This window comes from Epinephelus fuscoguttatus, linkage group LG14 (genome assembly GCF_011397635.1).
Source record: "Epinephelus fuscoguttatus linkage group LG14, E.fuscoguttatus.final_Chr_v1".
NCBI classification, from domain to species: Eukaryota; Metazoa; Chordata; class Actinopteri; order Perciformes; family Serranidae; genus Epinephelus; species Epinephelus fuscoguttatus.
The window spans coordinates 15,268,696-15,291,820 of NC_064765.1; the positions used below are offsets into that span (position 1 = coordinate 15,268,696).

Sequence of the window (23,125 nt, forward strand, 5' to 3'; positions counted from 1 at the left end):
AACCCTGCTGCCAACTCGTGTTTTGGAGGTTTAACTGCAGAGTGACACAGACACACCACCGCAGAAGTATAAATGCTCACAATGGCATAAGCCACGTGTGTAGGCTACGGCGTAGGGTCTGCACAGAGCTGTACTTGATATGCATGTGTTGTCGTTACATGTAGAGCCCTGTTCCTACAATGCAAACTGTCAGAATGCTTTCATCAAAACACGACAAATCTGTCAGGCTTCACATGCAACATAACCCTCATGGGCCAGGTCAGGTCTATAACACAGAGACCTGTTTCCTCTGTCTGTGCCTCTGGAACAACATTTCAGTCCACATGCAGCATTTAGACATTAACAACCGACAAAAAAACAGAAAGTGGCGAAAACACGACCGCCACCCTTGAATGCTGTCATGCAGATGTTTCCACACTTACGTGCTGTTAAGGATCTGGAACCTCTCCCCCTTCCTGAAGCTGAGGTCATCCTCAGTCCTGGCTTCGTAGTCGTAGAGAGCCACAAACAGAGTCACCCCTGCAGGGAAACAGAAAGTGACGTGCGATGGCTGGAGTTAGAGATGAACTGCATGGATGAAGCATTATGTTGGGATTTTCACTGTGGCTTTATGGTTGGGTTTGTTCATCTGTCTCACACATGGGCTGCTTGTTATGTAATGGTGATACGAATCACTGCCCTCTTCATTTATTTCTTGCATCCCATCTGCTGCTTTTATTTTAACACCAAATTCTCACAGTTAATTTTCAAATATCTCCATTATACACAGGTACAATTTAGCCAAAGAAATCTTCCATATTATTTAATGTCTTATTTTCAAAACTAACTCATTTATTTTTACAGTTTACATTTAATATTTCATAACTTACATCTGTGATTACTATTTGTTATCTGTTAGCGTAAATTTGGGCTTTTGCCCCACTCCTGTGTAAAACATAAGATTACGATTGCTATTTTTATGTTATTTGAAGTTAAAGCTGTACTATCAATAATTTTATATCAACACTGACATCAAGTGACTAGATGTAATGTGAAAGAGTTGCTCACAGTCACCCGACTCCAGCTTTCCTCAGCTCTATGAAGTATTTTATTGTCTTTCAGCTGCCTGTTTTGGTTTTACAGCTCTCTCAGGAGTTGGTGGAGACCAAAACAGAGTGAAAAATGAGAACGAATATAGAAGTGTATAAGCTAACATGCTAACATAAAAAAAACAAACAAAAGCACAGTGGTTCAGTGATTAGCATTGTCGCTTCACAGCAAGGCAGTTCCTGGTTTGAGTCTGCATGTTCTCCCCGTGTCAGCATGGGTTTTCTCCAGGTACTCCGGCTTCCTCCCACAGTCCAAAGACATGCAGGTTAATTGGTGACTCTAAATTGGCAATAGGTGTGAATATGTGTGTGCTGTCTGTGTCTATGTGTCAGCCCTGTGATAGTCTGGTGACCTGTCCAGGGTGTACCCCGCCTCTCGCCCAATGTCAGTTGGGATGGGCTCCAGCCCCCCGTGACCCCTAACACGGCAAGCAGTTCTGGAAAATGAATGAATTAAAGACAAAAAATCTGTCAAATCAATCCATCCTACAGAAGCCCTGAGAGGCAAGGTGAAAAGAAACTTTTTTGCAGGTAATGTTGGCCTTAACCTAAGTTTATCTCCTGTGAGATATTATCTCCTACGCAGGAGGCTTTTAGGCTTAACTGAGCTGTTTTAAGAGGAAGAAAGTTGTGCAGAATAATGAGCTTAGTGCACGATACAAAGGGCATTGAAAGTTCAGCCAAATGCAGCATAAACAAAGGGTTTTACCCGCTCATGTAACTAACTACAAATGTCTACTGTAAAACATAACAGAGCCGCTAACAGCAATGTCTCGGTTCCCACGTGCGCACATATGCAGTCTAGTCAGCAAGAGACCATGCATAAACTACCACAGTGTCGTCATTTATTTTATTTCTTTACGCGATTAAATTAAAACTGTATTTCAGATGGAGCATCCTCTAAGAATGGTGCGCAAACGTTTAATGCTGCTGAGGTCTAGATTAGGGCGACCAATCAGACTCATCTGATGTAATTTAAAACAGCCCTGTATCTCTTAATAAGCCTGAATCTGCCAAATGATTTCATTTTCTGATTTGATCTGAATCATTCCTGGACAGTCAGAGTCACAACGCTGCAGTAAAGCCCTGTACGTTTCCTATTGAGTGCAGTGACCTCTGAAACACACCTCACAGTGACCAAAAGTGCTCACTGTCTCAGAGGCAAACACATTACTGTCCTCACAGAAGGGTCAGATGATGTTTCTGCTCTGCTCTGTCCTAGCTGACTGTTGTTTGGAAGTTTTTTTTTTTCACCTCATATGTGAATGTTGTTCAGTGTTTCCCTCCTGGAGTAATTTCTTATTCATACAAGCTGGTGTTGCTGACTCCACAAATGCAGATCTGTGCTAGAAAAAAAGCCAAGCTAAGTAGTTTACATCAAAGCAAGAGATGCTGGTAAGTTATGCATCACACATCATATGTATCTTTAAAATCTTAAGTGAGAGATTGTAAAGGCCTTTTCGCCACTATTCAGCACACTGTCTGATCTCTCTGGTTGTGAAATGTGCATCAAAGAGCACCTGCAATAATTTAGGTCACTCAGGTTTTCCATTAACTTTCACCCAGTGGACATTTATCTTGTGCAGGGCCATTCATTTATCACTGCACAACAGTATCAGCACACATGAGACAAGAATAACATATTTACTTGGAATACAGGAGGAAGAATATTACCTGATGTGAAATTTCAACCTTGATGGAGTTGATAATGCGTAGTTGTAGCCACAGTGGACAACTGTTCAAAAGCTGTTTTCTTGTATAAGCGTGGGTTTTGATGGTATAGTTAATAACTCAAAGGGCTTTTTGAGTGATGAGAAGGACTTTGAATTGGATACGTTGGGGAACAGGAAGCAAGTGGATGTTCTGAAGGACAGGGTGATGTGATCGCTGGAGCAGAAATGGGTGAGCGGGCGGGCAGCAGAGTTCTGGATGTACTGGGGTTTATTTAGGAGTTTGGATGGTGTACCATAAGAATGTTGTTACAGTAGTCAATTCTGGATGTGATGAAGGCATGGATGAGAGTTTCAGCAGCAGAGGGGGAGAGTGATGGGCAGAGACGAGTTATGTTTTTTAGATGGAAAGAGAGGTTGTTGTCGAAAATGACTCCGAGGTTGCGGATGTGTGGGGAGGAATGTTAGTTGCAGAAGTGCACCGAAAAATGTGCTGTTGGAGATGTTTGCCTTCAGGGCTTTCTGCCAGAAACTCCTTTCTTAATTAGGTCTAGGAAAAAGACTGTGGTTTGGGTTAAAATTAATAGATTTCTGACAGAAATGACTTTCTGACAGAAAGCTCTGAAGGCAGACTTCAGGAATACCTTGCCAATCCTCCTATAGTAGGACACCCCTGCAGGTAACATATGTTTCAACTACATTTCATGCTATATTACAATTACACAGAAAATTAGGATTTTCTACAAAGCGTGGTGTTCATTCATTCATGCATTCATTCATTTTCCATAACAACTTAACCTGTTAGGGGTCACAGGGGGGCTGGAGCCTATCCCAGCTGACACTGGGCGAGAGGCGGGGTTCACCCTGGACAGGTCACCAGACTATCACAGGGCTGACACATAGAGACAGACAACCATTCACACTCACACTCACACCTACGGGCAATTTAGAGTCACCAATTAACCTGCATGTCTTTGGACTGTGGGAGGAAGCTGGAGTACCTGGAGAAAACCCATGCTGACACAGGGAGAACATGCAAACTCCGCATAGGGGTGGTGTACTTATATGGTGACATTTTTATGAATTCTATTATTTAAAATGTACTGACATGTTTGACCACTGTATTTTACCACCTCTGTGTCCTCTGGGTTGGGTTTTCACATAAGCCTGTACAAGTTTCTACCACACTCTCACATGCACTTTTTTTTTTGTTTTTTTACATTTCTATTCCCTTTAATTTTGTAATTATGTATATGAAACAAATGAAATAAAATAGTGACAGTGGAGCTGAGAGAAAAGAAGATGCTGATGCTTTAACGGTATTATAATATGGTAAAATATGCCAATATTATTACTTAAAAAGCATTCAAGATGTCAATTATTATTTCACAAAATATATACTTTTATTCATTTGTTAGTTAAATGCACATTTCTTCAGTTAAAAACTCAAATGCATGTGGTCTATCCGAGTGGACATGTAAAAAAATCTTTGAAAATTAGTGTTTAAAAATGAAGTTTCATGCCTAAAGAGGAGTAAAAACACTCAGGGGAAAAAATCCTGACTGAGGTTGTCATAATTCTTGCATGAAAGGCTTTCAGTTAATCTGAGATCATTCAGTATGACTGAAGTGAAAATTCGCTACTGCACAAATAATGTCTGCTGGTCAGTTTATTATTCAGACTTTTTATTGAACACTGGACGACGGCCAGACGGTGAGTGGTCTTCAGAGGAGTTTACAGCTTTACAACTTAGACTGACGTTTTATTTCTCTTTTAATTGCTCTGTTTAGAAGTTGACCCCCGTTTAAAGACAGCGACGTATTTCAGAATTACAATGTCACCCTGTCTTAAAGGAACAGTTCGACATTTTGGGGAAGACTCTGATTCGCTTTCTTGCAGGGAGTTAGAGGAGAAGTTAAAACCACTGATAAATATGAAGCTACAGCCAGCAGCCGCTTAGCTTAGCTCAGCATAAAGACCGGAAACAGGGGGAAACAGATAGCCTGGCTCCGTCTGAAGGTTTTTCACCCCAGTAACTTAATTTGTATTATTGTAAGTGGAGCGTTTTAGTGTTACATGGTGGTCCAAATACACTGACAGAGCATTTTCCATTGTGGCAGTAATGTTAAATAAGTTTAAGTATAGTGGAAAAAAGTATCAGAAAATAGCAGCCAAACCCTCAACCCTCTCAAACGCTCCACAAACTTAATTCTAAAAGAGCTCCTTCAGGCTCACCTGTTCCGCCCCGAGACCGAAGCGTCCCAGACTGCGAGGACGTGTGCACTCCCCCGAACACGGTCACCCCCTGTGTGGCACCGCTGTGGAAGTTGTTGTAGTTGGGGATGGTGGTGACCCCGAAGCTGGGGTAGTGCTGCGGCGTGGGGTCGGACCCATAGCGGTACCCCGAGTTGTGTGAGAGGCTGGTCTCCCGGTCATCAGTGAGTTTTGCTGCTTCTTTATCCTTACATTGGACACAGCCCATTCTCTACTTTCTGTGGGTGGAGAGAGACAGAGATGAAATTAGCACGTAGGTGAAATAATAGCTCACAAGCCGTCTCCGATGGGGAAATTATGATTCAATATTCCATTATTCCAGAGCTTCCTCTGAGAGTTACAGGGAGCCTTGTGAAAAATCTTTCAATTAGGCTGAAATTAAACATGATACGTTAAACTCCTTTACTAATTATACTTAGGAACATAATGTGACAGAGCTGCAGTGTGTGAATACTATGACTGCTGCTGTAAAAATATGTTCAGATAATGATACTTTATGCTGAGAATATTCAGCTTAATTTACACTGTAGCAGAATTTAACAGCACTACTTAACTTGGTTTACTTTTCCGTCTTAATGCACGACCTTTCTTGTAAGAATTTACTCCCAGACGTTGCATTTACAAGCTGGCATGCACTTTATTTTTGTTTTCTTTACGAGGAGCCACACGCCCATGTATAGATTTAGTTAAAATGCACAGAGAGGCCCTTAATGGCAAACCGCTCCCTGGCTCTGCGCTGGGTCTCATGAGGGGAACTGGCCTCACTAAAGCGCAGCTAAACCAGTTTCTGTAATGAGTGAGGCAATCTGCTTTGCCAATTAAAAAAGAGCCTCACCATCTTTTAAAGAGACCCAGTTAAACTAACGCACATTTCGGCTCACCGTGCCCCCCTTTCCAGCCCTGCGAGCTCATGAAGCCACGGCTGGGAAGAGACCGCTGACAGCAATGTTGTCTTTCATCAGCACTAGCGGCCAGCTGACTTGGGAGACGGCTAATTGGAAACACACTTGTTTACAGTCGCTGTGGATGGAGAGAGGTGGTGCTAGGGGCAAACGCCAGGGCTGCAGGAGACTCGGGAGGAGGGGGAAACTATCGCCCTGCTCTGGACTTTAGCTAAAAGATTCAGATTCACATTAACAGGTCAACTCACAGGTGGTGCCTCTTTTCTGTCAAGAGTAATTTATGAAAACAAGAGGAACAGTCCTCTTATGAAAAACGGTCTTGCCAATGATATCGACCAAAACATATTCACACAGAGAATAACAGTTTCAGTCAGAAGACGCTCTTTGAGTCTCATTACTGAGGATTTAGAGCTTAAACATTAAGTAATAAGATATTTATTTTGATCCAGCTTCTTAAATGTGAACATTTCCCTGGTTATCCTGACTACTGGTGAAACAAAACAAGACATTTCAAGATGTTACCATGGACTCTTGGAGCCTTTTTGCCATTTGCTGACATTTCATAGACCAAAAGGTACCATGTGGCAAACTGAAAATGTCTATCTTTTTTTGGGAACCCAGTTTGCAGCCCCACATGACCTGGAATCAAACGCATGTCTCGAAGGACACCCAAGCTGACTGGTTACAAGGAAAGCTACAGAGTATATGACCGAATTCTTTCAGGGCTGTTTTACATTTACTAGCCAGAAACCCAAATAACTACATGAGAAAAAAAAGTGCAAACAGATGTGTCACTTGCTGCGAGCACTGCAACAGGGTACAGGAAAAGTAAAGCACGATGGCTGAAGACGAAAATCAGCATCAGTGTTTTACTTTTTTGAGAGCAGGGAGTATTTAAGGCAAATGGAAAGTAAAAAAAGGAGTGCATACATTTGTCATATCGTCAAAAAGTCCATGATGCTGTGCTATTACCTTGTGGATTCTCTACTGTGTTACCTGCAGCCCACAGGTACACAGAAGTATAAATCACAAGCCTCCCAAATACAGACTTCACCTCCTGTGCACCGTGCACACCATTTTCAGTTTCTCCAGTTCTATATTTGCTCCACACTTCTTAACTAACAGAAGAGCGGAGCCACTGCAGAGAGAAGGAGGATCATTGTGATTCATTACTGCCAATAAAACCCCATAAAATACCCAGAAGAAGAAACAAGCCCAGCGGTAGCATTACAGTATAAGCCCCGACCGAAGCTGTGAGACCACAAGCTGAAATACAAGAAGGAGGAGGAGGACTGCTCACTCTCTGGTGATCCTTAAGATAACTAATAACTTTCATAGACGTTTATATCATGGTGAATCTTCTGGTATTTACAACGCCCCTCGCCAAAAATAGCAGGTACTATCTTGCCTTGAAACTACAGTTTCCATTTAGAGAGGAAGGCACTCCTAAACAGTAGAAACAAGGAGTCTGTTTACTATTAAGAAGCCAATGTGACACTTCCTGAAGCTGTCAAACAATTCATCAATTGGTTGAGGAAGATTTGCCAACAATAAATAAATAACCCCCAGATATCCAGTACAGACCAGCCTCTGTCTTGATTAAACAGGGTTAGTAACATATTAAAATCTTTTGTCACTTTCACACATATTTCACAGTAAATTACTGGAATAACCTCTCAATCAACGCTAGTGATGTTCTCTCTTTACACAATATTCAGGAACATTTGTGTCTTATGCCTTTTCACACACGTCATGACAGTGCTAGAATAGATGGGGTAACAGTCCAGGAAATGGTGGTGATGCAACACCTATGGATGCCAACTGTTAAAAAACTCAACAAAAGAAGAAGATCGCAAGGTTGGGATTATATTGACGTGGTAGAAGATGTCTCTCTATTTTCAGGAACATGGCAGCTGAGGAGCTGTTTCTATCTGATGCTAGTCTCTATATACAGACTCTGCATTCAGTGAATGTAGAGTCTGTAGGCAAACCCTGGAGATCTTGCCTCCGGAAGAAGAGCGGAAGAGCCCTGGTTTCCGGTTGTAGGCTGTTTGTAGTCCACGTGATATTGACCAATCCCGTTTGAACTGGCTGCAGTTGTTGCCAGGTTAAACGGTCCATGTGGTGAACTAACGAGGCGGAACATAACTGCCGTCACTGCAAACTCTGAATCCATCGTAACGGTTCAGCAAATTTACTTATATATCAACGGAAGTCGGAAATGGAAATTCGCCTCCTCCGCCCAAATCAAACCGGAATGCCAAAAAATCGGGGGTCTGCCCCCAGAGGCTGTATCACCGCCTGCTGGAAGTCAGACGCCGAATACAGCTGATGGGTTCCGAGAATGATCTGATGCTAACAAAAGAGCTGGTGTTGCTTGCTTGTTAGCCCCAGGAATGAATCCTAAAACTCAGAAATGAATCAGTGTTCTAGCACTACTGGTACCTAGTCTCCACGACAATTGTTTTTTTTGATTGGGTTTTTGGTTTGATGCCTGACATAAGGTCCGTGGCTAAAACAAGCTTAAGAGAATTTCAAGTTTTGCTCTACGACTTAAAAAGTCAGTAAATACCCCACTTGTGAATTCTGAATCTTTTAGATGTCTTAAAAAAGGTGGTTCTTAACAAGTGGCTCAATGAGACTACTGAAAGTTGAACACGGCTTTACAGCCTTGTCGTGGTGGCGACATTAAAGTCATGCAACTGTGGTGTAGTTTGCTTGTAACCTAACATTCGCTATGTACTTCTGGCGATAGCATTTATGCTTCAAAAAGGTGTTCATTTGTGAAGATTATCTTTCTGTGCAAAATGTGTGAGTATAATAAACTTGTTTGCCACAGAGATTATTTTCTGCAATGGAAAAAATCCCATAGGCTGTTTGGCGAGGGAATCAGGGCGATGCTAACATCATTCCTAGAGCACTCTACGCTAAGTCATAAACAAGTCATGGATTCAAATATGTCATCTGTAGAGTGTTGTAATTGCTTTGCTCGCTCCATGTGAAACCATCTTCTGTCAGACAGATGTAACCCTGTACATGCTTGTCCCTGCAATGTTCCTGCTTTCATTCACACCACAGAAGTACCTGCATTTTACCTGAAATGTTACTAGAGCCGTTTTTTCATATCAACTCCGGACAACGACCACAGAATCAGGGCCGCACATTGTCTGGAGTTTCTCTTTCGCACATGTAGCACACAACAGGAGACTATCTGTGTCACAAGTGTTCTCATCGACTGGAAATACTTCATGTGGATTAGCTGAGGGGTGGTGAGAGGAGGCAGGTGTAAAGGAGGCAGGACATGATGTGGGTTACAACTGCAGTGCCATAACTGATATCTAATAAACAACAAAGTCTCTAGCCGTTCCTTGAATTTGATGATTTCAGCTTCATCCCTTACCGAAAGACTTTCCTGAATCTCATCATCTCTCCAGGTAGATATTAAATGACCCTTCGTCTTCACCCTCAGATGTTTGTTTTTCCCTGGTTTCAATAGAAACTTCATCAACACGCCCACTCGCTCACGGTGAACTCTCCAGACAATGACCTATTCTGTTTACAAACGGGAGCTGGCAGGATGAAGTCTACTTAATGTCCGATCCAACTGATTCAGACATTTGCTTTCTCACATACAGCTCTTCCAGGTAATGTCTGGGTAATTTCATTTTTGCAGCGCATATATGAAAGGGGCTTAGGTCTTGAGGTGGGAAATTGGGAGTACAGATTTCCCTGAATATCGATCCGAACTCCCATTCACACCTGATCCCATGCAGGAAGTGTTCCCGAACATTTCAGGGAGAGATAGCATGTGTGACAGCTTCGGCGGAGAACTGCACAGGCATGGAAATATTAAGTGAACCTGACTGGGACAACACAGGTGGATTTTCTCTTTAACTGCAGTGATTGAAATGAAAATAGCACTGCATCCACTCCTGGAGGGATCAGAGTAAATGAGGGGAGATCTCACGTCGTCGTGCTTCCTGTGGGGATTATGAAATTCTCCCTGCTCTTGAAGTAAAAAGGCCAGGGACTACCATAGCTTGAACATATCTGCACTATCCTGCTGCACAGCAACTAGGCCATCTTGTATTGTTTATATACATGTGTTGTTCCCTCTGTGGTATTGTTGTTTTTTTGCACAGCGTTCGCTTAGTAAACATTTGCATATGAATCACATCTGTGTGCACTTTGTGTTGTGACCAAAGTTGCTGGATGAGTGCTATAAAAATCCAACATCTTGCGACAGCAACAGGCAGATTTATCACATTTTCACTCCAGGATAATAAAGAGACCCACAGGCGATCATCACTGGCATCAGATCTATAGGACGACCACTCTGTTGGTCAATTACACGCATGAATCCACGCCATGGATCATATCAGATTGTCAAGACAAAGCTCTGTGATATAATGATTCTGGTGTGCTTCAGGGACACACACACACACACACACACACACACTCTACGCCAGACCTGCTGCACAACTTTCCCCCCCAAAAAAGCAGATGATGGCATCGCAGCCGCGGGGCTTGTTCCTTTCCGTGGCAGGGCCTGGGTATCGCATGACCACCTCAGCCTGCAAGAACGCTCATCACGCTATTTTCAGACCCAAATGAACAGCTTGCCTCGGAGAGGACCACGCTGGCATGATAAGGAAGATCCAATGGGGACAGGATCGTGGCTACGTGGTGCGTTGTAACAGTTAATGGCAAAAGGCAGAGACGTGGAAGAGGGGGAGGACTCGACTTTCACACAGAGCTATCATGTTAAAACTCCTCATCTCGACTGGCTCGAGCCTGAAATCCGACTTTGATGTCTGGCCAAATATGTTGAATAGTATTTGTCAAATCTGCTGTGAGATTCCCTCACATCAGGAAGTGAGGAATCAAGAGAAATGAAGACACCAATATGATGTGAACACAAAGCAACAGGACAGGGTTAGTGCTACTACATCAGTCACAGCTGCTGCGCTCAACGGGAAATTAATTTCCCGTAACGACTGCCTTTATTTTGATGCTGTATGGGCATGAGGGTTAATCATCTATGGTAACACAGAGAGCTGGGAGCCATGATGAGATACTGGGCCATTTATAGTAAAGCTGCAAGATCAATATAGTAAATTAAAAAGGACAGACATGTCAGGGTCACACAGCGTGACTGATGGATTACGCAGGAGACAGTCAGGCCTGAGAAACAGACATATGTACTGTCTGAAAAAACGGTTCATGTGGACTGTTATTATCATACAGAGCGCTGGTGTTGCTTCATCATAGAGCTGAAATCATAGGTATAGATTTCAGGGGGACGCAGAGGACATGTCGACCTATGTATTTAGAACCTGTGCATTTTCACCCCACAATAGAAACATAAAAGTAGCAGAGGACTTTTATTTTGACAAAATTAAAGACATTTAAACCATAAACTGATGCAGAAAATGCACAAATGGAGCATAAAAATGCAGAATGCAGGAAATTAAGTGTTAAATGTTCAAAAACTTTCTGGCGGAGGACTCCCAACCCCCCCATTTCAATGCTGATGTGATGAAGGTGTTTTTCTGGGTTGTCACTTTCCTGTCCTTTTAACTTGCACTCTGTACAGTTGTAGCTTTTATATTTCATTGTACTGGTACAATGACAATGAAGGATTTCTGTTTACAAACTATTTACTATTAACCCACTTGCCTGAAACACTCACCTAATTAATTAGTTATTTGATCAACAGACAACTAATCAACAAAAACCGATTCATTATTTCAAACAGCTGTGTATCTGTTTCCTCTTCAGGCTGTTTATTGTAGTGATGCGAGATAATATCGGCATGTCATCAGTATCAACAGCTGAAGGCTTTAAAATTTTACAGTTTGTTTAAAAATGGCATGTGTTTTCCATGAAACCTAAGTTAATGTAGTTTCTTATTTTGCCCATTAATGTGTACATTTTGGAAAGCATTGTATTTTACGTCTGCATCTACCAGTGGGTGATCACAGCAGGCATAATAATATGTTTATTCTACTACAAGAGAGACTTGATGTTTTCTGCAATTAGGTGGAGAAAAAAATCTGCATTGGTATCGGATATCAGCCAAAACGAGATGGAAAATATCAGCATATCAGATAGGCTATCTGCAAAAATCCAGCATCATGCAAGGTTTCTTGTACTGCTGTAAAATGGGAATTTTTTCCTCTGGTGATCAATAAAGTTTTTAGAAAATCGACTGTTAGTTGCTGCCCTGTTTTCAAGATTTATTAGTTATGTTTATATCTATGAAAAATGGTAAAATTCATACACTATGGCCGAGGCTACCATACAAGGTGCCGCCTGCTACTCAGTTTTTTTTTCTTTAACACACTCACACACCGATGGAACAGCCATCGGGAGCAATTTGGTGTTCAGTATCTTGCTCAAGGATACTTCGACATGCAGAATGGAGGAGCCGGGGATCGAACCGCTAATCTTCTGATTGTTGGATGACACGCTCTACCTCCTGAGTCACAGCCCCCTCAATATTAGAAAACTGTTTTAAAAAATGAGCATTTTAATGTCTCAGAGAATACTTTGTTTTGTCTGACTATCAGCCCTCATTATAAAACCGATAGGTCAAATCACTTCCTTTATGCAATTCAGTATCACTCCGCATAGCCTCATCACCATAGAAACTTGGAAAAAAAAACAAAAAAACAACTGACTAGCTAGCAAACAAATTAGCACAATATGGATACATTTAAGCTCAACTTTGACCTCTGTGGTGACCTAGGCTAACTACAAAGGAGTGGACTGAGCAATGCATATTTCTAGGCTAACATCTGCTCAACCTGTAAGACGACACACAGAGACTAAGGTCTACGAACTGGGAAAAAAAACAAGCTACTGGTGACTGAAACTCAGAGAAAGTGGAGCAACATCCTCACCATGACAAGCTACATGCCAACACCAACAAAAAGTGTAAGCCTACAAGCAGTTTTCAAAGTCGTCCTAAGTATATAATGAAAAAAGCAGCACATTTTGACATTTAAGCAGCTGGAAACTGTAATTTTAGTAATTTTTGCTTGAAAAATGACTTCCAAGATTCCAAATAATGGGCTAATGGTCTCTTAACCTCTGAAATTTGGAAATTTGACTTGCAAACTCTACTCGACTGATAATTACATCTATGAACGCCTTCATTATGTAACCCCGATGAACTTACATATCTCTCCAGAATACAATCATTTTGCAATTCACCACAGCCTTTAACAAGACAGCTCTGTTTAATTTGAAGTGTGGGGTCCCTTTACACTCAAATCATTGACATGGCACAAAACAAGGTCAACCCTCCCACACCCCTCCTACTGAAGCCATACTCGCATCTACCTTATTCAACTCCGAAGTGTAACTTTCTGTTCATCCGACAAAGAAATGATGCAAAAAAGAGGTTGATTTTCTGTCAATTTGAATGCGAATGAAACTTACCCCTGTGTTTGCTGGAGCTGCTACAACTCTGACACTCTCCTCCTTATGGCCGCCATTCTCTGAATAGCTACAACATTTGCTTGTGTCGGACAACTGAGTTCATTCAGTGTATCAACAACGAGACAATGGCCACATTTCACTCTGCTACAAGATTATCAGCACAATGAAACACAGTGTTGAGGCTTTCAAAGCATTCTTCTCGTGCTGAATGAACAGAGCTGGTTATGAAACCCACAGCTGAGCTTCATACAGTATGTGGGTTTAGGTCTTAACTGTTTTGGTGTCACAGTGTTCACAGTTGAGTATGTTGTTGAGTCATGTTGTTAAATCACTAAGCCCATTGTAAACGCCCCGTCAGTCAATGAGATCTGTGATGTTTTTTCAAATGGGAGAAAAGGGCAAATTAGAAAAACATGACCTTTTTCTCTTTCTTTTCCACAAACAGGAGCAGATTCTTGCTGCTGCTGCTCCTGTCAGTTTAAATGGTTCTTTCCAGATGTGGTGCCAGTGGAGGGCAATGGTCGATGTAAGAATCCACTGGAAATAATGATGTGGTAACTCGACAGCAATGGAGGTTGGAAGTTTTCTGGTAGAGCTGAATAACACTTGAGCTGATAAAAAAAACCTGAGGCACGAGCCAGGAGGTGTTTGAGTGCTGTATGCAGAGCTGCAACGATAAGTTGATTAAAATGACTGGTAAATAAACAAGAAGTTAACTGGCATCTATTTTGAGAATTGTTTAAAAGAGCACCTAGTGGTGAGGACTGCAGATTGCAACAAGCTTAAACTTCTCCTGGTTAGGATTCCCTCAGTCTTTATTGTTCAGGAGGTTTTTGCCAGGAGCCGAATTATCCGCAGAGGTCTCTTCCTCTTCAAAACAAACAGACCAGCTGATTAAAATTGGTAAAAACACTGAATAAAGCAAGTTCAATTTACGAATCAGTGTTTTTTCCAATGCTGTTCTGCTCATCGCAGATGGGCTGCTAGCCTAACACTTCCTAATGTGTGCTCGCCTGTTTTCTCTGACAACTTAAGAGCCAAACATTCAGCAGGTTTTTACCAGGAGCCGAATTATCCACAGAGGTCTCTCTCTCTCCAAAACAAACAGACCAGGTGATTAAAATTGATAAAAACACACAATAAAACAGTTGCAAGTTCTAAAACAGTGTTTTTCCAATGCTGTTCTGCTCGTCACATACAGGCCGCTAACCCAGCACTTGCTAATGTGTGCTCACCTGTTTTCTCTGCTAACTTAAGATCCAGGGGCCGGCTGCACAAAACACCTTAAGTTAAGATATTCCTTAAAGTCCTAAATAAGGTTTCTTCAAAATACCCTAAAGGTTTCTTAAATACTTAAAAGTTCACTTAAGTACTATGGTTTTCTTCTTGTCTTGGTCATACAGTTAAGGAATCCCTAGACTGTTGCACAAAAGACCTTAGTGACCAAAGCAAGGTTAAAAAAAACTTTAAGTACCTCTGACTCTATCTTAATTGCAACATGACCAAGTTTATGGTGACATAAAGAAAAAACTAACACACCCCCAGGAGAACCCAATGAATACGCTTTTGATTTCACACAATAGATGTGACTACATTTATTTTCATTGTTTCTTCCTGCAGTTGTTTTCTGATTTCTGGTATTTGGGATCAAATTTACTTTCTAGTTGTAGTAGTGCTCTCTACGATTGTATTCCCCCATAAGTAAAATCTTTTCCTCCTCTGACCAATATGGTTCTCTTGTCTTCTTTTCTTCTGCCATTTATAAGCCAACTTTGTGAGACAATAACAGGAATCACAAGTGTGAGTTCAAGCAAACAAACTCCATGGAAACTTTTACCGCTGTGAGATCTCTTTCAACACAGTAAATGGGTTAATGGTTTTCCTTAACTAAGGAAACCTTTTAAGGGATTCCGTGCAACTGTGCGAGTCTCTCATCTAAGGAGAAATCAAGCCTTAAGTGTCATACTTAAGGAGAAAACTTGAGGTGTTTTGTTCAACCGGTCGCAGGCGTTCAGGAGGGAACCGCATTATCCACAGAGGTCTTTCCTCTCCAAAACAAACAGGCCCACTGGAAACACTGGATGAAGCAGTTTCACATTAACAATCAGTGTTTTTCTGACACTATTTGGCTCGTTGTGGAAGAGCCTCTACCTACGATGGCCAATATGAAAACGCAAATGGCCCTATCTAGAGCCAGTGTCTGGTTTGTCTGTTCTGGGCTACTGTAGAAACATGGTGGTGGAAGAGGACCTACAGGTCATTCTAAGGTAACGAAAATCACAACAATTCTTATTTTCAGGTGATTATACACTAAAGAAGACAGGCTTATCATACATATTATATTCCATTTCTGACAAGATATCCCCATAAATCCAACATACTTGACCTTTATTCTAGGCAAAAATGTCAAAAATTATGCAGTGTCAGTTTCTCCAATGTGAGGAAATGCTGCTTTTCTTTGTTTTACAGCATTATATAGAGAATATCTTTGGGTTTTGGACTGCTGGTCACTCAAAACAAGATATCTGAATGTGTCAGCTACTCTGAGACACCAAGATGGATATTTTCAACCAAACAACTATTAAATTAATCAATTAGTCTGTAAAATATCAGAAAACATAGTCACAATTTCCTAGAGCTGTCCAATCAATAGTCCAAAACCTAAAAGACATTCTTGTTTACAATCACATTGAGACAAAGCATTGGTTTGCCAATTTTGCTTCAGATAAGGACTGAAATGATTCATCAATTATCAAAACAGCTGGCCATTAATTTTCTGTTTAACAACTAATCGACTGATCAGCAAACAACTGCAGCTCTCAATGAAAATAATCATGTGTTGCAGCCTTACTGTGGCAGCATGTGACATCTGTTGACTGACACAACAGTCTTGTGTATGAACACCTTTTGCTTTAACCAAAGTAACTAATTAACCCTAATTTCCTGTGCTACATATTTCACCTCTGCCACAGCTTATGTGCCATGCAGTGTGTGTGATATAAGTAGGCTAGTGTGTGTGGACACAGAGGGCCTGAGGGGGAATCTACACGGCCCATGCAACTCCTTTCATTCAATATTCATCCACATCACGCACGCCAGTTGTGTAGCCATTCATGGCCCAATGACAGGCTGAATACTCACAGCTCCAGGGTTGCAAACCAATACACAACTACAGCCTAACTTATTGCACAATGCTTTAGCTCGCAGCTACACACTGTGTGTACATCCTCCCCTGGTGTTTGCCAACAAGATGGATGGCTGCACCTCCAGACACATCAGATAACCCGATTAGGACAGCTTTAATTGGATATTTAACAGCGTGGCAATGCAATTAGCTTGAATCATATGACAATTATTTTGGGGTGAATCAATACGAGGCTGTCTGCAGGCCATTGTGGCGTTTATCATGTGTGTGAGTGGCCTCAGTGGTCAGCTCTGCTTTGCTCTGCAGCGCGTCCATCCCTGCTGCTGCTGCTGCTGCTGCTGCTGCAACACAAGATCCCCCTCTCCACAATCACTGCAAAACATCACCCACAATCACCAGACCTCCACCTCTCCCTGTGTTTTCACCCCCTCAGAGGGCACGGTTACCCGTCAGTACATGCGCCAACATCCGCAGGATGACTGGAAGGGATGCTGGCTGGGTTGCAGCGACCCACAATGTGTTATTTATCTGCTCTGCTCTGTTTCCCGAGATGAATTCATCTCGCAGTCCACAGCGCAGAATGAGGGACGAGGCGGTGCACCAATTGAGATTCAACACAGGAGCAGAAAAGAGCGTGCTTACCGCAGAAAAATCAGATTAATCCATCGGGGTTTCCAGAGGGACTCTTGTGCGGGAGATCGCAGATGTGTGTCTACTCTCTGTGAGTGTTTTTTCTTGGCATTGGGAGAGAATAGCGGTGGGATACCCGTCCCTGCCGATCCTGAGGCTGCTGTCGCCGCCGTGCGTACAGATGATGACGATGGCGACCAGGGTCAAGCTCACGGTGACTACATGCACAGCTTCTGGTTGATCCTGTCACAATAAACCTGTTATCGCCTGTCATTTCAACGTGAAAACAACAATCAAGACTATTTTCATCAATGCAAAGTGAATGCATTGTAATCCCACTATCATTATTTTAGTATAATTGCATTAAGCACATCCAATACATGATTTCTACATGATTATTTCCTGTGCTTTTATTTTGACATGCAAACGCAGCTTTACTTTCCGGTTTATCTCTTGACGTCTTGACGCAGCTGTGATTGCGTGCAGCCACAGAGCTGTGATTGACACTGACTTCAACCAATCACAGATCACAATGCAAAGTGAGGCACCGCCCCGTTTTTGGAAAAGACTGAAAAACAGGAGCATGATTGGCAAAGTGTTTGTTTTTGTTCAGGTCTCTTTACACTCTTTTTTTAAGTGCCTAAATGTGGATGAGACACACAGATCACACAGGGTCCTCATACAGAGAGAAAACATACTAGTTTTTATTTATGTAGTCTTTATTTTATCAAGAATATTCCCACTGAGATTCAGAATCTCTTTTGTCCTGAGTCCTAGAAGAAACAAGGGTGTCCAAACTCCAGCAGCACTTGTAATATTTAGAACAGCTATTGCAAGATCTTACAATAAAGGTCTTCTCCTCGTTATGCAACAAAGTTGTTTGAAATACTAACGTCCCTTCTCCATGCACCTTGGAAGTAGGTGAAGTTGCTCCAGGAATTCTCATCCTGCTTTTATACACAAGAAACAAGCAACAGATTTAAAGGTCCAGTGTGTAGGATTTGAGGGGGATATATTGGCAGAAATATAATATCATATAATAATCATGTTTTCTGTAGTGTATGATCATCTGAAACTAAGATTTGTTGTGTTTTTGTAACCTTAAAAGGAGCTGTTTAGGGGCACCCACTGGCTCAACTAGTGAAGCGGCCACCCTATGTACAAAGACTGTGTCCTTGCCGCAGCGGCCATGAGTTTGTTTCCAACCAGTGGCCCTTTGCTGCACATCATTCCCACTCTCTCTCTCCCCCTTTCACACTACAGCTGTCCTATCAAATAATGGCAAAATGCCCCCAAAAACATATTTTACAAAAGAAAGACTGAGCTGTCTAGGGAGCATGTCTTCGTCTTCAGAGATCACCATGTTGCACGTGCAGCCACGTTTCTTCAGTAGCCCAGAATGAACAAATCAAACATTGAGAAAGGTAAGCACACATTAGCAGACTCTGGGAGAGTGGCTGGCCTACAATGTGTTAAACAATGACAAAGAAATATTAATTAGTAACATGAAACTGCTTTATTCTGGGTTTGTACCATTTTGAATCACCTGGTCCATTTGTTTTAGAGAGGAAGAGATGTCTGCAGATAATATCAGCTCAGTAAAAAACCTCTTGAGCAATGATCACTGAAGGAATTCTCACCGAGAGAAGTTTCAGCTGGTTGCAATCTGAAATCTTCACAGCTAGACGCCACTAAATCTCCCTCATCTTACACATTCACACATTCAGCAACAGGACATCTGCTTTTAGTGGTCAAATGGTCCCTTATCCTTTTTTGATTAATTAGTAACTAGGCGTGCATTTTAATTAGAGCCAAAAGAAATTCATGAATTATGGGTTTAATTTCTGTTTGTCCAATTCAACAAGTCTGAGGGGATTAATTTCTATTCCAACTAAAATCAGTAGCAGCAGGTGATTTTCCTCTCTGTCTGAAGGGCCGCTAAAAATGAAATCACCCCCTGAGGTTTTTTTTTTATAATAATTTTTATTTTATTTATTTATTTTTTGAATTAAAACTGAATACACAACTGAGCATCCATGGAACATAACAGCAGAGTAAAGTCTAGCCCTTGGTATCTTCTTATTTCAGGTTGTATCCATGTGATCCATGCTCCTACTGGAAGCTTCCCAAGCCAGTGAAGCTTTATAGAAGTGTCTCATCATGTATTTATGAAAATGTCAAAAACATTCAGCCACTGAGAAAAAAAATTCTGGGAGCAAAATGCAACATGTGTTGCAACAATCAGAGCAAACAATCCTGGCCCGGATTAAAATATCTTCACTATTTAATACCTAACAAGGATTTACAGCAAAAACTAAAACCTGCTCAGGAATGTAATTATGACTCACAGTGCTGACCTCTGACCTCCATTCACAGTGTTCTGCAGCTGACTGGGCTTCAAATAACCAAACATGCACTCCAGGTTTATTTGGTTCACTAAATGAGCTTTTTTAGGAACAATGAAACAGAAAAACAGCTATCATTGTTAGTCACATACAATATTATCAAGCCCATTCATTGTGTTTGTCCAAAATAATGTACTCCTTTCCTGTCAGCTCACTGACTTGCTCAAGAACACTTTGACATGTGGATGTAAAGAATCTGCGAAATCAAAGTGTCAGCCATATGGTCGACCCACTCTGACACCACCACGAACATTCTGTGACTTGTTGTATTTCAGACTCCGGCTGCACAGTCAGGTCTGTTTTTGTAATGTGAAATATATAAGGCAAATTTTGTTGACCTGAAGCCTGGGTGATGCCGCCATTTTTGAGCTTCTGCTAGTTACTGTAACACTTTGATGTCACATCTACAACCATGTAAAAAAATATAAGCTGCAAACCTTGATGCGTTTGCAGTAGATCATTAGAAACATTAGGTTGGACTGACCATAGTCTGGGGGTTTCAGATCAGCACTTTTATATCAGTAAATGCATTAAAGTCAAGACAGTTTCAAATGATTTTGTGGATTTTTGTATTATATGCTGTATTTGTTGCATTTTAAATGTGTTTTGATTGGCTGCTACCTCAGCCAGGTCTCTCTTGTAAAAGAGATGTTCAATCTCAATGGGACTTCCTGGTTAAATAAAGGTTAAATAAATAAAAAATAGAAGTTTCTGAAGTAGAAATCTTACTGTAAATTATCTTTTAAAATGCTGCATGTTTAAATCATACGAAAAATAATTCAATTATGGTTATTAGATAATGTTCATTTCCATAAAACGGGATGTGCCGTTAAAGTGTCTTTTATTTTACTTTTTTAAAGAAAGATCTGTAGATAATGTTAAAATGTACACTGTAAAATGTACATCTTGACTGTTTGGTAAAGGCTCATAACAGAGAAAACCCGTAGATGAGTTAGCATTTCAGCACTTATGCTTCCCTCGTCTCCAAGTCAATGGGTTTTTTTGAATGGATTTTTGATTAGATATCTCAAATAAGGTCTGTGGTTAACACAATCTCATATTTTGTTCTATGACATAAAATACTCAAGTAAATAATACCCCACTCTTGAATTTTGAAGCTTGAAAATGGTGGTTGCTAACAAGTGGCTAAATGAGACTATAGAGCGTTATCACTCCGGGCAACACCCAACACAGCTTTATAGTTTTGTTATGGTGGTGATGTTGAAGTCATGCGACCGTAGTTTTACTTTGTTCATTGCCTAACATTAGCTTTTTGGCTTCTGGCGATTGCCTTTAAGCTTCAATAATCAGAAAGTGGTGTTCAGTTTGCTTCTTTTTGCCAATAATCCAAAATCCAATGGATAAATCTCGCTGGCTTTTTGACAAGGGTACCAGTGCAATGCTACAGTAACTTCTGCGTCGGCCTAAAGAAAAGAACATCATCTCTTAGGCACTCTACACAGTACCTCTTTAAAATAATAAATAGTAATAATAATACATTTTATTTAATGGCAACTTTCATGGCACTTAAAGACCCCTTATACGTGAGATAAAATCAGAAACAGATTAACAAGCAACAAGCACCAGGACTTAAACATCAACACACAATAAGCAACAGAGCACTAGTAAATAAAACAATGATAAAATCAACAATAAAACCTACAACAAGCAAAATCATGTCTCCTTTTGAACATTTTAGAACTCTAATCTTAAACCTCTGAACCTCTACTTGTAATTTTTTTTATATATATATAATTGTATTTTATTTGACGTTTTAATCATTATTTTTATTCATCCATCAAACCATCTATCCTAATTGCAAAACGTTAGGGTTTTTAACTTAACTGTATTTTATTTCGCATCCTATTTATCCTACTTTAACCATCAAATTACTTGCCCTGATTGGAAAGTATTAACTGGCTTTAATTACTCTATAATGGTATTTCCTTTTCTCTGTTTGTAGCTTTCTTGTCGTTGTTTTCTTTGTTTCCATAATTGACTCATTAAGGGTCAGCCCTCAAGTATAAATAAAGGTTGAATGAATGAATAAATAATCAAAAACTGAGAGTGGTCAGGTGGGTAATTGATTGTTGTTGTTAGTGCCCAAAGTAACTAAAAAAACAAAAAAAAAATCAATTGCACATCTGGTATGTGTAAGATATTGTGTTGATTTGTGTCCACACACAGACACAGACACACACAGACGTGCCTGCGCACACACAGCTGACAGGTGAAGTCTCTCTCTGTCTTTCTGTCTGGGCTGCGTGCTGCTTGTTGAGAACACTTGATGCCCTGCTGTCTTTGTCCCCTGGTTTACATATTCATGGCAGCTCGCCATACTAACGACAGCTTTGCATGTAATCAGAGTATCACAACAATGAGCGTGGCCTAGTTAGCCTGATGAAGGGAGGGTGGCTGAGAGAAGTCACCCTAATCCTCAAACTGTTGTCTGCTCTGCTCTGAACTCACTCTCACCCTACTTCTCCATCACCAGGAGTCATGATCGCTGAACGTGCAGCCTCTTCTTCCCCGCAGCCATTTTGGACTAGTAACCATGGAGATGTGGGTCATGCAGTGATGGCAGAGAGAGAGAGAGGAGACTTGTGGCTGGTGGTGGAGTCAGAGCACTGCAGGCTGCCGGAGCAGAGGGCCATAAACTCTCATTATATCTGGGTCACTGGGATGCTCCAGCTGCAACAAGCAGACAAGACGCTATTATGCAAGAAGAGGGATGAGGGAAGTTGTGGGCATGGGGGCTTATGGTTACAGGGGACGTCTGTTTACTGAGTGAGGCATATGTCAGGAGGGTGCTGGTGATATGACATGAGACCAGCTGAGCGGTGCTTTCTCAGCTCAGCTGGCCAAAACATGTCATGTTTTGACACTTGCAGCTGATAAACAACATGTAAGGTTGCAGCCTCAAGAACTCATTTAACTCTGAATCAATCAAAATTAAAAAATATGAGGAAATAAACAGTAACATGGTGGCATATACTGTGATGCAATGTACTGTTTTTTTCTTTTTCTTATTAACAGTTTTATTGTTATTTCTTTCTTTTGGATTTAACACACATTCAACAAGTGAAAATCAGACAGGAAAGGCAAAAGACAAGACAAGACAGAGTAGAACAAAACAGTACAAAGCAAACAGTAATCAAGGGTGACAAGAGGGGGTGCAAGGGTGACATTAATGTAGCATATGTTACATATTTTGGATCTCATACATCCATTGTATACAAGACTTTTAAACTGGGGCTACTGTTTGTATAGACAGTGTCCCTGTAGATGCAATATGCTGTTATAATGTGCTGTAAAAATAAAGTAACATACTGGGTCTCTGCTGCTAGCACTTTACTGTTATTTTACAGTGAAATTCTTTACAGTGCATGTTTACAATCTGCAAAAATATTAAATAAAATTGTAGGCTATGTTGTTGCATAGTATATTGTGCATTGTTGCATTTTATTTTTTTTAAAGAAGCATTTATTAATTTATCATTACTTTCTATTTAGCGTGCAAAAAATACAGAACAAGTCAAGACATAAATGTACAAAGACAAAGGACA

The 23,125-nt window shown here is 41.0% G+C and overlaps 1 protein-coding gene across 2 annotated transcripts in view; it reads right to left on the bottom strand.

Annotated features, from left to right (window-relative positions):
• fyna (FYN proto-oncogene, Src family tyrosine kinase a) overlaps positions 1-17,345 on the bottom strand; it is a 32,124-nt gene extending 14,779 nt beyond the window's left edge. Inside the window, exons 1-3 of one of the 2 annotated variants that reach the window (XM_049596373.1) lie at positions 17,168-17,345; positions 4,994-5,250; positions 423-519 (exon numbers count right to left, since the gene is read on the bottom strand). In XM_049596373.1, coding sequence (XP_049452330.1) covers positions 423-519; positions 4,994-5,240 — 344 coding nt within the window. In that variant the 5' untranslated portion in view covers positions 5,241-5,250; positions 17,168-17,345. Of the gene's footprint in view, positions 1-422; positions 520-4,993; positions 5,251-13,380; positions 13,464-17,167 lie in introns of those variants that run through there. The other variant, XM_049596374.1, reaches the window with a different exon arrangement.
• Positions 17,346-23,125: the final 5,780 nt, after the last annotated feature.